Source organism: Rhinoraja longicauda, chromosome 14 (assembly GCF_053455715.1).
Source record: "Rhinoraja longicauda isolate Sanriku21f chromosome 14, sRhiLon1.1, whole genome shotgun sequence".
Classification (NCBI taxonomy): Eukaryota; Metazoa; Chordata; class Chondrichthyes; order Rajiformes; family Arhynchobatidae; genus Rhinoraja; species Rhinoraja longicauda.
The window spans coordinates 53,235,440-53,253,217 of NC_135966.1; the positions used below are offsets into that span (position 1 = coordinate 53,235,440).

The window sequence follows — 17,778 nt, forward strand, 5'->3', positions numbered from 1 at the left end:
TGTCTGTCCGTGGGCGTGGGGAAGAGAGTGGAAGTTTTGTTGCCTCCATCACAGTGAGGGGGTGTTTGGAGTCACTGTGATGGACGTTTGTGTTGGGGTTATGTGTCTTGTGTTTTTTTTTTTCTATGACTGCTATGTAGTTTCGTTCGGTACTTCGGTACCGAATGACAAATAAAGCTCTGTTATACCTGTTATACCACCGGATTTTAATAACCTCATTCTAAATAAACCCCCTCAAGAAGAAGGCACGTAAAAACATGCAATACCAAATGCATATTCCCTTTGGACCTCATTAACACTTCTTCATGAGATATGATCCTCAATTACCAGGAGACATCTGTATCTGTTATTTAGTTTTGCAACCATTTATTCTCAATGCTTGTGATTTTAATTAAACAAACAATTATTTTAAACAAACAATTATTCTCCAATAACCTGGAGCATTAGGCTTTAATGAACAGGAAGTAAACCATCCAGTGATCATCAGAATGTTCCTACCTTCTCGTGTATCTCCTGAGTAGACTGTGCATCACAGAAGGCCACCGTTGCCACATCTTTTAGGACTGGCATCTCCACAGTGCAATCCCGGCCATCCAACAACGCCACTAATGGGCGTGGGTGCATCGGGCCATTTAAAATGGGAGGACGAATGCCTAGAAATAAGTGGAACAAAGGCAACAAATTCAGCAACCCACAAGAATTCTTACACATGATTCTTACACTTCTGACTTTTTTTCAATTTGCCATAGACACAAGAGACTGCATATGCTGGAATCTAGAGCAAAGTACGGAATGTTGGAGTAACTTAGAAAGTTAGGGAACATCTGTGGAGGGAATAGATGTTTCTGGTCAGTTTTCAGAAACCCATTTTTATTCCACTTCTCATTCTGTCCTTTCAGTCTCTGGCCTCTTCCACCACCAGAGCTAGTCCGCAGGCAAACTGGAAAAACAGCATCTCATATTCTGCTTTCTAGCCTATTTTCCAACAGCATGAACACTGAATTCTCCTATTCCAAATTATAACTCCTTATGTGTGCACATTCTTTCTATTACCTCCCACTACCCTAATTACTGTGTTTCTTTCTCACCTCTCTCCACTCATCTCCAACTTACCCCATCCCCAGATTACCCCATTTCCCTTATATTCCCCCTTTCTGCTCTTTCACCTATGTCCTTGCATCTAGCTTTACATTTCACTCCTGTTTCTTTCCTTATCTCATACCCCTTATTTTCATTTTCACCTTTAGCCTTTGTCACTATCTCTTCATCTGCCAATTACTCACAACCACCACCCCCCACCCCCAATCACTTGCGGGGCTTTGCCTCATCCCCATCTCCCTTTTCCAGCTTTCTCCCCTCCTATTCCATCAGTCAAATGGGTTCCAACTCAAAATATCCATTCCTTCCACTAATGCTGCCTGACTTGCTGAGTTCTCCTAGCATTCTCCCCCACCCCCCAATTGCCAGCTTGACTGAAAACATTCCTCTCACGAGGGTCACAGAAATGAGCAATTAATTCACAATCCAGAATCAAAACTTCATTGAAGTGCAATATCTCCACAGACACCCGAGATACAAATCATTGTTAGACACAAGCAAAATGCCAGATAACTGAAGATTGGCTGATTTTATGCCCCTATTTAAAAAGGGATGCAAAGACAAACCTGGGAATGATATATCAGTAAGCCTAACATCTGCTGTTGGAAAGTTACTGGAAAGAATATCTTAGGGATACCATATACATTCATTTGGAAAGGCCACGGCTGACTCGTGATAATCAACATGGTTTTATACAAGGGAGATTGTGTCACATGTATTTGATTTGAGTTTTTTGAACAACTAAGAACGTTGTCAAAGGTAGGGCTTCAAACGTGGTCTATTTGGACTTCATCAAAGCATCTGATAAGGATCTGCACGTCAAGCTGATCTGGAAGGTTAGATCGAATAGGATCCAGAGAGAGCTGGCTACTGGATACAGTATTGGTTTCATTGTGGGAAGCAAAAGGTGGTGGTGGAAGTTTGTCTTTAGGACAGGAGGCTTGCGGCTGATGGTGTACCTCCGGGATTAATGTTAGGATGACTGCTGTTTGTCACATGTCAAAAATTTGGTTAAAAATATACAATCATGTTTCATTGCCGATGACACTATAAGAAGTGATAAAGTAGACAGAGAAGATGGTTATAAGAATTACAGCAGGATTTAGATCAGTTGGGCATGTGGGCCAAGGATTGGAAAATTGAATTTAATTCAAAGTGGTGCAAGGTGTTGCATTTTGGTAAGTCAAAACAGGGCACTGGCCAGTTTTGTAGAGCAGAGGTACCTTGGAGTACAAGTACATATTTCCCAGAAAGTGAGGGCTCAGGTAAATGGAGTGATGAAGGCGAGTTTGAGCAAATTGGCTTTCAGTCAGGGCATTGAGTATAGAACTTGGAACGTTATGTTACAGTTCAACAGGACATTGGTGAGGCCGCAAGGGATTATTGGGTTCCTTTCAGTCACTCTGCTCTAGAAAAGATGCCACCAAGCTGGAAAGAGTGCAGAGAAGATTTAGGAGGCTGTTGCCAGGACTTGAGAGCCTGAGCTAAAGGGAGAGATTGGACAGCCTAGGACTTTATTCCTTGGAGTCCAGAAGGCTGAGGAGTGATCTCATGTGTATAAATCATAAATCATGATTGAGTGAATGTGTCAAGTCTCTTATTCTCAGGACAGTGGAATCAAGAACTGGAGGGCGAAAAAGAAAAAGGAAAAGATTTAATAGGAACGAACTGCCAGAAGAAGTATTTGAGGCAGGTACAATAACATTTAAAAGACATTTGGACAGGTTCATGAAGAGGGATAAGGGCAAAACAGTTCAATTGTAACAGCTTTGATAGGGCATTACTGTTGGTGTCAATGAGTTGGGTCACAGGCTTGTTTCTGTGCTCTATTACTCAATAACAGTGTCCAATTATCTGCATCCTCCACAGTGCAATCACATTTTCCCCCCAACATTGCTCTCAAACTGTGGTTTGATTCATGTTGTATAAACTCAATTAATAATCTTCAGCTCAAACAGTTAACCAATTCTCCTTCCACAATCTGCTGGGCATAACCTGAATTCCCTTACAATCTCTGCAGATCAACGACCACTCAACAGAACTGAAACAAGTCGGAAATGGAAGAGTAAAGGTGGGGGTTGGTGGTGGCCGCGGGGAGAGCAAGGGGCCACAGTTTAAGAATAAGGGGTAGGCCATTTAGAACGGAGATGAGGAAGAACTTTTTCAGTCAGAGAGTGGTGAAGGTGTGGAATTCTCTGCCTCAGAAGGCAGTGGAGGCCAGTTCGTTGGATGCTTTCAAGAGAGAGCTGGATAGAGCTCTTAAGGATAGCGGAGTGAGGGGATATGGGGAGAAGGCAGGAACGGGGTACTGATTGAGAGTGATCAGCCATGATCGCATTGAATGGCGGTGCTGGCTCGAAAGGCTGAATGGCCTACTCCTGCACCTATTGTCTATTGTGAGGGAATGGACAGTAAAAACAACAGAAAACCACAAAAGGGAAGATCTGTGATAGGGACATCAAAAGCCATCTGCAGGTCCCTCATGGTTGCTTTAGAGGACATCCTGAATAACATGAACAACACTTGAGGTTGGCTAGATATAATGAGGTGCATGCAATTTTCAATGTGCAGTTGCTATATCGATAGGTCAGCTTCAAGAGCATCAAAACGCTGCTTAATTAGGTCATGAAATCTGAAAACCATCATGGCATCAAAATTAATCTACACATGGAATAAATGAATTATTTTTTTATTAAATGTTGTGCATATGATTAAATGCTATATGCTCCAAGTCAGGTGAATTTACCTACATACCAAATACATAGAATAAAAGCAAATACAAAAAAACCTCCCTCATGTCTGTCTGTGGAGCAGGTTCTGAGCGGATTGAGAGGCCTTTTCTAACCTACAGCGCAGAGATGCCCCCAAAAAAACTTATTAGCAGAAAGGGTCACCCCCTGGGTGGAGGCCCCCAAGTGCCAAATTTTACCCGAGGCACAGTTTCATAAATAATTTCCAGACGTGCCAATTGTACCTTACAAAAGGAATAAAAAGTATTTTGCTGTGATTGATGGGAACACATGAAAGCAATGAAGAGTTTGAATATCTCACTTAGTTGCCATTATGTAGATTGCTATTTCTCAAACAGCCGCAGGGTTTCTGCAAACCCTTCACCGCCTCCCCCCACTCCATCCTACCCATGCCAAGACTGATAGTTCAGTAGTGTTGAGGGAGATCCTGTTATCAGCCGCGATGCATCCCGCACCACTCCCAATATCATAGCAAAAATCAACCTCGCCACCTTTTATACCAAGGCCCAGTAGAGCCTCAAGATTTTCAGAACCTATAGAAATGACTATAAGATTAAGGGTCGGCCGAATTCAGTTCAGAAAAATTGCAGCAGGCAACACGCTTCTCACCAATCTTAGGTGTTTTGCTATTGTATTAAATTGATTTCTGAAGTTTAGTGTTTTCACAATATGTAATACTTTTAATGTACTATTGAACCATTGTTTCTCAGTTATGATTGAATAACTAACTTCAGCTATCACATTCAATCATTTGTGTTTTGCACAATTTTTATAAAAATTAACAGATTTTCAGATTAATTATTTACTGCAATCCCAAAGACAAACTCAGATGTACATTGTGGATACCCAGGGGTAGATTCATAGAGCTATAAAGAATTAATACAGACCCTTCGGCCTAACGTCCATGCCAATCAAGTTGGCACTCTGGGCTAGCCCCATTTGCCTGCATTTGGCCATATCCTTCCAAACTCTTTTTATCTGTTCAAATGCCTTCTGGAAGTCGCAATTATATCTGCTTCTATAGTATCTTTAGGCTCATTCTAGATATGGACCGGTCCCCGAGTGAAAAGGTTCCAAAGTCATCCTTAAATCTCTCCTCTCTCACCTTAAATCTATGCCCTCTAGTTTAAGAGTAAGCTACAAGGGGTGGACAAAGCTCCCCCTGGGGGGAGGGGGGGGAGAATGAAGTGGGAGTACATGGTCATCAACACAGATATACGACATGTACTGCGGAGGAACAAGAAATGTAGGTGTCTGTACAAATAAATTACTAAAATGTTACTAAAAGCACTGCTTCGGTTGTTAAGCCTTGGTCAGACTCCACCATCAGTTTGGATCCAATCCTCAACATAATGGAAGGCATTTAGCTCAGACTCACCAATGCCATAGATTTTTAAAAGGGCAGATTACAAAAATCTGATGATAATCTCTTGAGATAAGGAAGTTTTAAATAGCTACGGTACACAATGGGAATTACAGAAATTTTGTGGACCCTGTTTTCTTGCTTGAAACTACACCCACATTGAAAATCCACATCACGCCAGGTCTCTCTGGTTGTGGTCAAATTAAATTGTCAAAGCAGGTTGCTTAACCTGTTGGCCAAGGACATAAAATATAAAAATTGCAGCCAAGTTTGAATTGTCTAAAATGCCAAGTGGTCTTGATTTATGTATGGCTTCCTCTGCACCTTCTGCTTGTGATAGTCTTAGTTATAAACACACTTTTAAAGGGCATTGCACACATTCCCTCTAAGCAACTCTGCCAGAAATGCTGTTGAAATTTGTACTTCACAGCTACTCTCCTACTAAAAATTCAACAACACAAGTTCAGAAAGATCAAGTAATGCAGACTTTTAAAATGCAGAGCCTATAAAAATGGAACCAATGAACAAACAAAATTAGACTCTTTTTGCAAAGCCGAGCATTAACCATTAGTGGATTTAGTATTCTAGAAACCACAACAGATTTAAGCAAACAGGGAAAGTTGCCAGGGGAAAATATTGCGCAGGCCTACTCAGTCGTCATTTTCACAGAAAGCTGGAGATACTCGTTCCAAAGGAGTTAAAATGGAATCTCATTGCAGACAGGAAATCACCAATGTAATAAGGAGCTCACACAACATTGAAACTGGCCTCTTCATTGCTAAGTAAACAGAACTCTTCCAGACTAAAATGCAGCACAGATTCTTATTCTTTCCCCTACTCCCCCTCCCAACCCCACTTTCCCTGCAATTTCTCAGACAGTCTTCAAAAGCAGTGATAATGAATAAGTATCTTATTCACAAACCTTGTCACTTCAATTGATCAACACAGGAAAAGGAAAGCAGGTTGGGTGGGGGTGGGGATGGGGGAGTGGAAATTATGTATGGTGAGGTTAGGACCAATTTTGTTCAGCTTACTCTTCATTTAAGTGGCTGACCTTTTCATTGTTCCTGATTGTTTATGCTGCAACTTTTGCAATTAAATGTGGGGTTGAAACTTTCAAAAGTATTTTTAAACATCCTTCAAAATAAAAAGATCACAATTTTAGTTTTCTGGGGATTCAGAGGTAACAAAAAGTGAGAAAATACACTATTTTCAATTCACCAAAATTTTACAGTATTTTTTTATTACACAACATATGAGGAAGCATGGTTCTTATAATCAAATACCTATATTTCTGTATATCTTTTTAATGTAGTCAACATTGCAGAGCATTTTTAAAGGGACTAACAACAAATTTCAAGCACTATACTGAGCAAAAAATACCAGAGAATTATTTTTTCTGAAACTCAAGTCGTTATAATGAGTTTACTTATAGAATCGCCTCAGACAGTGCAAGAGAGATTGAAAATAACCTTTAACAAATTTTGAATTTATGAAACTTTACCCATAATTCACTAGTTGCACAAATCTATAGAAAATCATCCTTCAGTAAATGTACAAGCAAATATTAACAAGTTACTTGATTGTGTCGGTCAGAGTTTCATGAGATACTTTGCATCAAGTTATCATGAGGACCAACTAGGTGCACTTTACCCCTTTACCAGCGTATATCAAGCCCACCTTTGAAGCTGTCACAAAAAGATCAAACACATTTACGATTGCTCAATAGACTCAATACCCCCAAGCCCTGTAAAGAAAACCATACTACGGAATAATTAGACTGCTATATTTGTTGATCTACAAATGGGACTCTAAAGCCTTGTTTTTTTCAAAAGTTTTCATTTTCATATCTGTTCATTATATTGTCTCCCAAACAACAATTTTCTGCTGGCAGACCCAGCATGGGAGGACCGCCGTGAGGGAGGGGGAAGAACAATGGAGGACCTGGCGTGGGGGGACCGCTGGGAAGGGGGGAGTGAAGAGAACAAAGGGGAGCCGGTGGGGCTACTTTGTTAGCGTTGTTAGCTCGGCCGCTGGACTTAACATCGCCCGGTGCGGCCGCGGGACGTTTCGGTGCCCGGGGCGGCTCGGCCGCGGGGCCTTCCATCCCCTTGCGGGGGCTGTGCGTGTCGTTTGCCTCGGTAGGGGTCGAGCTGCCTGTCCGTGGGTGCGGGGGGAAGAGAGTGGAAGTTTTGTTGCCTTCCATCACAGTGAGGGGGTGTTTGGAGTCACTATGATGGATGTTTGTGTTGGGGTCGTGTGTCCTGTGTTCTTTTCTTTTTTTGCTGTGTCTTGTGACTGCTGAAATTTCGTTCGGTATTTATACCGAATGACAATAAAGTTCTGTTATACTGTTATATGTTATATTTGCATACCTTGCGTAAGCAAGCAAAGAATTTCACTGTGCTTGTCACATGTGCCCAAAGTATTCCATTCCAATCCTCAAAGAACTCTGTGCTCTACAGCTCAGTTCTCTTGACCATCATCAATTGCCTCACTTGAGGCTGTACAATTCAACTGACATGCACCTCAAGTCCTAGGTCTTGCTTCTCCATCAAAACCCTTAGATTAAGTTTAACCATGTGTAAATTGTTGTCCGATTAGGCTCCTTTAAAGCAACGATATAATTTACCGTGTCAACGATGCATTGCAAATACAGGTTTGCAAAAATGGCACCTAGTTATTGTCTGATCTACACAGGTTGGACAGGTAATCAGGTTCTAAATCTCCAACATCTCCAAAATTTGGATGTGAAGAATAATAAGTGATCTTTCATAGATGTTTTAACCTGGATTGACAGCAAAACACATTTCGAAAAGCAAGTGGGACTGGATGAATGATGAAATCCTGAGGGATCTTTACAGGATGGATACGGAAATGACAATTCCTTGTGGGAAATCTCATAAGCAATCTGGAATAAGGGATCACTGTTTAAAATATGGAGTCGACCATTTAAGATAAAGACTGAGAAAAAAATTATCTCGGAGTCATGCATCTTTGAAACACTCTTCCTCAAAAGGTGTTGGAAGCAAATCCTTAAATATTTAAAAAGCATTGGTAGATAGATATCATATCATATAATATATATACAGCGCGGAAACAGGCCCTTCGGCCCACCAAGTCCGCGCCGCCCAGCGATCCCCGTACATTAACACTATCCTACACCCACTAGGGACAATTTTTACATTTACCCAGCCAATTAACCTACATACCTGTACGTCTTTGGAGTGTGGGAGGAAACCGAAGATCTCGGAGAAAACCCACGCAGGTCACGGGGAAAACGTACAAACTCCTTACAGTGCAGCACCCGTAGTCAGGATCGAACCTGAGTCTCCGGCGCTGCATTCGCAGTAAAGCAGCAACTCTACCGCTGCGCTACCGTGCCTTCATGAAGGGGGCGATAAAGATACCACGGGTACACCAAAATGTGAGATTGAAGCTTTGATCAGTTACAGATTCCTCCCAGGAGGAAATGTTCCCTCAGTATTTCCATGCAGGATAAATTGCGGGTTCCATAGCAATGTTCAGGAGACAATGTGATTTAGAAGGCAATTTATTTGACTGCGACTTGGAGAGGAATAAATGTGACAAAGATGAGGAAGACTTTGTCAAGTAATTTTGGTACAAGATTGAATGATTAGAACTAAATGCATTTGTAAACTCTAGTGAAATATTGAATAGGAGCTTCAAATTCCTTGCCAGGTATTTGCTATTATAAATAACCAGAATCTAAATATAACATTGAATGCCTTTCTCACATGTTGGCCTTCATAACGAGAGGATTTGAGTATAGGAGCAAGGAGGTCCTTCTGCAGTTGTAAAGGCCACTGGTGAGACCACATCTGTGTCCCGTTTTGGTCTCCTAATTTAAGGATGGACGTCCTTGCTATTGAGGCAGTGCAGCGTAGGTTCACGAGGTTAATCCCCGGGATGGAGGGACTGTCATATGATGAAAGATTGGAAAGACTGGGCTTGTATTCACTGGAGTTTAGAAGGATGAGACGGGATCTTATAGAGACGTATAAAATTATAAAAGGTCTGGACAAGCTAGATGCAGGAAAAATGTTCCCAATGTTGGGGGAGCCCAGAACCAGGGGCCACAGTCTAAGAATAAAGGGGAGGCCATTTAAAACTGAGGTGAGAAGAAACCTTTTCACCCAGAGAGTTGTGAATTTGTGGAATTCGCTGCCACAGAAGGCAGTGGAGGCCAATTCACTGGATGAATTTTAAAGAGAGTTAGATAGAGCTCTAGGGGCTAGTGGAATCGAGGGATATGGGGAGAAGGCAGGCACAGATTACTGATTGTGGATGATCAGCCATGATCACAATGAATGGGCCAAATTGCTTGCTCAAAGGGCCAAATGGCCTCCTCCTCCTGCACCTATTTTCTATGTTTCTATGTTTCTACATCATCAAGGTCAAATAGAGTCGGAAGCAAAACCTTTGCACTTTTGTTTCCATTTTTCAGAAGAAAATAACTGCAAATTACATTAGTGCTTTGTTTCAAATTCCATTTGAAGCTACCAGGAAACGAGTGACTGGACAAGCCAGACTAGAAGCCTATGAATTAATGTTGCTAATTACAAATCTTTTACAAAGTCATTCCTAAACAGGCACTTAACTTGATAAGGGCAATATTAAAAGCCATGAGAGAAATTGAATGCATTACAATTTCTTTTAGGGTGTGTCAAGCGAAATTTTACTATTTATGGGAGCTGCTGCCATGCCTCAACTCTTCCAATTGACTAGGTTCCCTCATCATCGCAAGTGTCAATGGCAAAGAGAATTGCAACACCAACTGCCTCAATCAGCAACATCTGCGTCTAGATTTAAGGTTAAACTACACAAAGTGCTGTGGTAACTCAGCAGGTCAAGCAGCATCTTTGGAGAACATAGATAAGGTGACTTTTTGGGTCATGAAAATTCTTCAGACAGATTCATCCTGAAGGGCCCTGAAACGTCACCCATCCGTATTCTCCAGGAATGCTGCCTGACCAGCTGTGTTACTCAAGCACTTTGTGTCATTTGGGGCAGCTCTCTGTTTCTACTAGTTTTATGGCAATTCCAACTTGTGTAAAATCTGACTTGGGCAAGGGATTAGGGAACGTAACCTTTATGCAAGTCGGGGAGTGTCTGTACATCCTATCACAATATTCAAGAGGGTTCTCTTTACTTGTTGGAAACATTAAACATTGTTGTTGTTTACTTCACCTATATAAAGAGGAACAGACCAAATAAAATGATCTGGATATACATTAAAAATGCAGTGTATTATTCCAGATCCAAAGGCCTCAATGTGGTGATTATCAAGCCCCCAATTTGTCAAGATTGGCATTAATTGGTTACGCAGGCAGTAATAACACTTGCTTAGCTTTTAAGCTCATTACCTATTTGTACTTTACTTAGTGCCAGGAGTAAAATACAAAATTGAAACAAAGTTCTATTGCAGGTGATCCAAGTGGCAGTAATAGAGGGTTTTATTCCATGAAATGAGTAGATTTGCAAAACCGGGTTTATGGGCAGGAGGTGGAGAGGATTGAGCATATTTATAATGATCATTTCACTTATTTGCTGTTCTGATGGAAGGCAAGCAACATGCAGCAATGACCATTAGCTAAGCTGCTGAATATATTTTAGTATATTTTGTTATTACTACTGCCTTTCTTCCCCAGGAATGAATATTTGATTCGCTGACACCAAGTTTTAAACAAAAAGGGTGGTTGCCATTTGTGGGCAGATATCCTGGAATTTTCCAATATTCACCAGCATTCCCTTGGGAAAGCTTGGGCATGACAGCAAGAGACAGCAGATAAAAAGGAGTCCCTTACAGAAACATAGAAAATAGGTGCAGGAGGAGGCCATTTGGCCCTTCGAGCCCGCACCACCATTCATTGTGATCATGGCTGATCAACCACAATCAATAACCTGTGCCTGCCTTGTCCCCATATCCTTCGATTCCACTAGCCCCATGAGCTCCATCTAACTCTCTTTTAAATTCATCCAGTGAATTGGCCTCCACTGCCTTCACTTGATCATGGGGAACAAGGACATGGCAGACCAATTGAATAACTACTTTGGTTCTGTCTTCACTAAGGAAGACATAAATAATTTGCCGGAAATAGCAGGGGACCGGGGGTCAAATGAGAGGGAGGAACTGAGTGAAATCCAGGTTAGTCGGGAAGTGGTGTTAGGTAAATTGAATGGATTAAAGGCTGATAAATCCCCAGGGCCAGATAGGCTGCATCCCAGAGTGCTTAAGGAGGTAGCCCCAGAAATAGTGGATGCATTAGTGATAATTTTTCAAAACTCTTTGGATTCTGGAGTAGTTCCTGAGGATTGGAGGGTAGCTAATGTAACCCCACTTTTCAAAAAGGGAGGGAGAGAGAAAACGGGGAACTACAGACCAGTTAGTCTAACATCGGTAGTGGGGAAAATGCTAGAGTCAGTTATTAAAGATGGGATAGCAGCACATTTGGAAAGTGGTGAAATCATTGGACAAAGTCAGCATGGATTTATGAAAGGTAAATCATGTCTGACGAATCTTATAGAATTTTTCGAGGATGTAACTAGTAGAGTGGATAAGGGAGAACCAGTGGATGTGTTATATCTGGACTTCCAGAAGGCTTTCGACAAGGTCCCACATAAGAGATTAGTATGCAAACTTAAAGCACACGGTATTATGGGTTCAGTATTGATGTGGATAGAGAACTGGCTGGCAGACAGGAAGCAAAGAGTAGGAATAAACGGGTCCTTTTCAGAATGGCAGGCAGTGACTAGTGGGGTACCGCAAGGCTCAGTGCTGGGACCTCAGCTATTTACAATATATATTAATGATTTGGACGAGGGAATTGAATGCAACATCTCCAAGTTTGGGGATGACATGAACTGGGGGGCAGTGTTAGCTGTGAGGAGTATGCTAGGAGGCTGCAAGGTGACTTAGATAGGTTAGGTGAGAGGGCAAATGCATGGCAGATGCAGTATAATGTGGATAAATGTGAGGTTATCCACTTTGGTGGCAAGAACAGGAAAGCAGACTATTACCTGAATGGTAGCCGATTAGGAGAAGGGGAGATGCAACGAGACCTGGGTGTCGTGGTACACCAGTCATTGAAAGTAGGCATGCAGGTGCAGCAGGCAGTGAAGAAAGCGAATGGTATGTTGGCATTCATAGCGAGGGGATTTGAGTATAGGAGCAGGGAGGTTCTGCTGCAGTTGTACAGGGCATTGGTGAGACCACACCTGGAGTATTGCGTACAGTTTTGGTCTCCTAATCTGAGGAAAGACATTCTTGCCATAGAGGGAGTGCAGAGAAGGTTCACCAGATTGATTCCTGAGATGGCAGGACTTTCATATGAAGAAAGACTGGATAGGCTTGGTTTGTACTCGCTGGAATTTAGAAGATTGAGGGGAGATCTTATAGAAACTTACAAAAATTTTAAGGGGTTGGACAGGCTAGATGCAGGAAGATTGTTCCCGATGTTGGGGAAGTCCAGAACAAGGGGTCACAGTTTAAGGATAAGTGGGAAGTCTTTTAGGACCGAGATGAGTGGTGAATCTGTGGAATTCTCTGCCACAGAAGGTAGTTGAGGCCAGTTGATTGGCTATATTTAAGAGGGAGTTAGATGTGGCCCTTGTGGCTAAAGGGATCAGGGGGTATGGAGGGAAGGCAGGTACGGGATACTGAGTTGGATGATCAGCCATGATCATATTGAATGTCGGTGCAGGCTCGAAGGGCCGAATGGCCTACTCCTGCACCTATTTTCTATGTTTCTATGTTTCTATGTAACCCCTTAATAATCTTATATGTTTCGATAAGATCCCCTCTCATCTTTCTAAATTCCAGTGTATACAAGCCTAGTCTCTCCAGTCTTTCAACATATGACAGTCCCGCCATTCCGGGAATTAACCTAGTAAACCTACAATAGCAAGAATATCCTTCCTCAAATTTCGAGACCAAAACTGCACACAGTACTCCAGGTGCGGTCTCACTAGGGCCCTGTACAACTGCAGAAGGACCTCTTTGCTCATATAATCAACTCCTCTTGTTATGAAGGCCAACATTCCAACGGCTTTCTTCACTGCCTGCTGTACCTGCATGGTTTCTTTCAGTGACTGATGCACTAGGACACCCAGATCCCGTTGTACGTCCCCTTTTCCTAACTTGACACCATTCAGATAATAATCTGCCTTCCTATTCTTACCACCAAAGTGGATAACCTCACACTTATCCACATTAAACTGCATCTGCCATGCATACGCCCACTCACACAACCTGTCCAAGTCACCCTGCAACCTCATAGCATCTTCTTCATTGTTCACACTACCACCCAGCTTTGTATCATCTGCAAATTTGCTAATGGTACTTTTAATCCCTTCATCCAAGTCATTAATGTATATTGTAAATAGCTGCGGTCCTAGCACCGAGCCTTGCGGTACCCCACTACCCACTGCCTGCCTTTCTGAAAGGGACCCATTTATCCCCACTCTTTGCTTTCTGTCTGTCAACCAATTGTCTATCCATGTCAGTACCCTACCTCCAATACCATGTGCTCTAATTTTGCCCACTAATCTCCTATGTGGGACCTTGTCGAAGGCTTTCTGAAAGTCGAGGTACACCACATCCCCTGTCAATTTTTCTAGTTACATCCTCAAAGAATTCCAGAAGATTAGTCAAGCACGATTTCCCCTTCGTAAATCCATGCTGACTCGGAACGCAGTTTTCTTCACTGCCTGCTGCACCTGCACACTTACTTTCAGTGACTGGTGCACAAGGATACCCAGGTCTCGTTGCACTTCCCTTTACCTAATCTGACACCATTGAGATAATAATCTGCCTCCTTGTTTTTGCCGCCAAAGTGGATAACCTCACGTTTATCTAGATTATATTAGACTACATCTGCCAGGCATCTGCCCACTCACTCAACCTGTCCAAGTCACCCTGCAACCTCCTAACATCCTCTTCGCAGTTCACACTGCCACCCAGCTTTGTGTCATCTGCAAACTTGCGAGTGTTACTTCTAATTCCATCATCCAAATCATTAATATATATTGTAAATAGTTGCGGCCCCAGCACCGAGCTTCATGGCACTCCACACGCCACTGCCTACCATTCTGAAAAGGACCCGTTTATCCCCACTCTTTGCTTCCTGTCTGCCAACCAATTCTCTATCCATGTCAATACCCTACCCCCAATACCATGTGCTCTAATTTTACTCACCAACCTCTCGTGTGGGACCTTATCAAAGGCTTTCTGAAAGTATAGATACACTAAATCCACTATCCACTACATCCATTTTACTTGTCACATCCTCAAAAATGTCCAGATTAGTCAAGCAGGATTTCCCCTTCATAAATCCATGCTGACTTGGACCAATCCTTTTACTGCTTTCCAAATGCACTGTTATTACTTCTTTAATAACTCCAACGTATTCCCCCCCACCATTGATGTCAGCCTTCAGTCCCATCAGTCTACCCTATACTATTTCTCACCTCATGCAAATTTCTTTCAGTTCCTCTGTCTCCCTAGATCCTCTGTCCTCTAGTGCATCTGGGAGATTGTGTCTTGGAGAAGTTAAAGTGTTGTATTTGAATGTGCGAAGTATAAAAAATAAAGTGGATGAGTTTGAGGCTCTGTTAGATATTGACAAGTATGATGTGGTGGGAATTACAGAGACATGGCTGCAAGAGGACCAGGGCTGGGAACTGAATATTCCCAGGGAATATTCCCTGAATATGCCTGGGAACTGAATATGACCTATCGAAAAGACAGACATGTTGGCAGAGGGGGTGGGGTAGCTCTGTTGGTAAGGAATGATATTCAGTCCCTTGCAATCAGGAAATATAGAATCAATATGGACAGAACTGAGGAATTGTAAGGGTAAAAAGACCCTAATGGGAGTTATCTACAGGCCCCCAAACAGTAGACTGGATATAGGGTGCAAGTTGAATCAAGAGTTGAAATTGGCATGTCGCAAAGGTACTGCTACAGTGGCTATGGGAGATTTCAACATGTAGGTAGACTGGGAAAATCAGCTTGGCAATGGACCCCAAGAAAGGGAGTTTGTGAAGATGGATTCTTGAAGCAGCTTCTACTGGAGCCTACCAAGGAGAAGGCAATTCTGGATTTAGTGTTGTGTAATGAACCGGATTTGATAAGGGAACTCAAGGTAAAACAGCCATTAGGAGGTAGTGATCATAATATGATCAGTTTTAATCTAGAATTTGAGAGGAAGAAGAGAAAATCGTCAGTATTGCAGTTGAGCAAGGGGGACTATGGAGGCATGAGAGAGAAGCTGGCTAGAGTTGGCTGGAAAGAGACCCCAGCAGGGAAGACGGTGGAATAACAATGGCAGGAATTTCGGGGAATAATACAGAAGGTGCAGGGTCAGTTCATTCCAAAGAGGAAGAAAGATTCTAAGGGGAGTAAGAGGCAACCTTGGCTGACAAGGAAAGTCAAGGAGAGTATAAAAATAAAGGAGAAGTATAACATAGCAAAAATGAGCGGCAAGCCAGAGGATTGGGACTCTTTTAAAGAGCAACAGAAGATAACTAAAAAAGCAATACGGGGAGAAAAGATGAGGTACGAAGGTAAGCTAGCCAAGAATATAAAGGAGGATAGTAAAAGCTTCTTTAGGTATGTGAAGAGGAAAAAATAGTTAAGACAAATGTGGGTCCCTTAAAGACAGAAGCAGGAGAATTTATTATGGGGAACAAGGAAATGGCAGACGAACAGGTACTTTGGATCTGTCTTCACAAAGGAAGACATAAACAATCTCCCAGATGTACTAGTGGACAGAGGTCCTAGGGTAACGGAGGAACTGAAGGAAATTCACATTAGGCAGGAAATGGTGTTGGGTAGACTGATGGGACTGAAGGCTGATAAATCCCCAGGGCTTGATGGTCTGCATCCCAGGGTACATAAGGAAGTGGCTCTAGAAATTGTGGACGCATTGGTGATAATTTTCCAATGTTCTGTAGATTCAGGATCAGTTCCTGTTGATTGGAGGGTAGCTAATGTTATCCCACTTTTTAAGAAAGGAGGGAGAGAGAAAACGGGAAATTATAGACCAGTTAGCCTGACAGCAGTGGTGGGGAAGATGCTGGAGTCAATTATAAAAGAAGAAATTGCAGAACATTTGGATAGCAGTAACAGGGTTGTTCTGAGTCAGCATGGATTTACGAAGGGGAAATCATGCTTGACTCATCTTCTGGAATTGTTTGAGGATGTAACTAGGAAAATGGACAAGGGAGAGCCAGTGGATGTAGTGCACCTGGACTTTCAGAAAGCCTTTGATAAGGTCTTACATAGGAGATTAGTGGGCAAGATTAGAGCACAAGGTATTTGGGGTAGGGTGCTGACATGGATAGAAAATTGGTTGACAGACAGGAAACAAGGAGTAGTGATTAACGGGTCCCTTTCAGAATGGCAGGCAGTGACTAGTGGGGTACCGCAAGGCTCAGTGCTGATACTGCAGCTATTTACAATATACATTAATGATTTAGATGAAGGGATTAAAAGTAAATGTAAATTTCCCCGGTGTGGGACGAATAAAGGAATATATTACAACATTAGCAAATTTGCGGATGACACAAAGGTAGGTGGTAGTGTGAACTATGAGGAGGATGCAATGAGCATGCAGGGTGACTTGGACAGGTTGTGTGAGTGGGCAGATGCATGGCAGATGCAATTTAGTGTGGATAAATGTGAGGTTATCCACTTTGGTGGTAAGAACAGAAAGGCAGATTATTATCAGATTATTAGTGTCAAGTTAGGAAATGGGGAAGTACAAAGAGATCTGGGTGTCCTTGTTCATCAGTCACTTAAAGTTAGCATGCAGGTACAGCATGCAGTGAAGAAAGCTAATGGCATGTTGGCCTTGACAAGAGTAGTTGAGTATAGGAGCAAAGAGGTCCTTCTGCAGTTGTACAGGGCCCTAGTGACACCGCACCTGGAATACTTGTGCAGTTTTGGTCTCCAAATTTGAGGAAGGACATTCTTGCTATCGAGGGAGTGCAGCGTATGTTCACTTGGTTAATTCTCGGAATGTCGGAACTGTCATATGTTGAAAGACTGGAGCGACTAGGCTTGTATACACTGGAATTTAGAAGGATGAGAGGGGATCTTATTGAAACATATAAGATTATTAAGGGATTGGACACGTTACAGGCAGGAAACATGTTCCCAATGTTGGGGGAGTCCAGAGTCCAGACCGAATGGCCTACTCCTGCACTTATTTTCTATGTTTCTATGAATGCCATACCGCTAATTCATAAACTGTGGCCCCTTGTTCTGGACTACCCCAACATTGGGAACATGTTTCCTGCCTCTAACGTGACCAACCCCTTAATAATCTTATATGTTTCGATAAGATCTCCTCTCATCCTTCTAAATTCCAGTGTATATAAGCCTAGTCGCTCCAGTCTTTCAACATATGACAGTCCCGCCATTCCGGGAATTAACCTAGTAAACCTACGCTGCATGCCCTCAATAGCAAGAATATCCTTCCTCAAATCTGGAGACCACAACTGCACACAGTACTCCAGGTGCAGTCTCACTAGGGCCCTGTA

General features: G+C 42.4%; 1 protein-coding gene across 4 annotated transcripts in view; it reads right to left on the reverse strand.

Moving 5' to 3' along the window:
* LOC144600263 (C-terminal-binding protein 1-like) overlaps positions 1–17,778 on the reverse strand; it is a 125,891-nt gene that overhangs the window by 39,138 nt on the left and 68,975 nt on the right. For 3 of the 4 annotated variants that reach the window (XM_078411840.1, XM_078411838.1, XM_078411839.1), the window contains one exon: positions 499–653. In XM_078411840.1, the coding sequence (XP_078267966.1) occupies positions 499–653 (155 nt within the window). Of the gene's footprint in view, positions 1–498; positions 654–17,778 lie in introns of those variants that run through there. The other variant, XM_078411841.1, reaches the window with a different exon arrangement.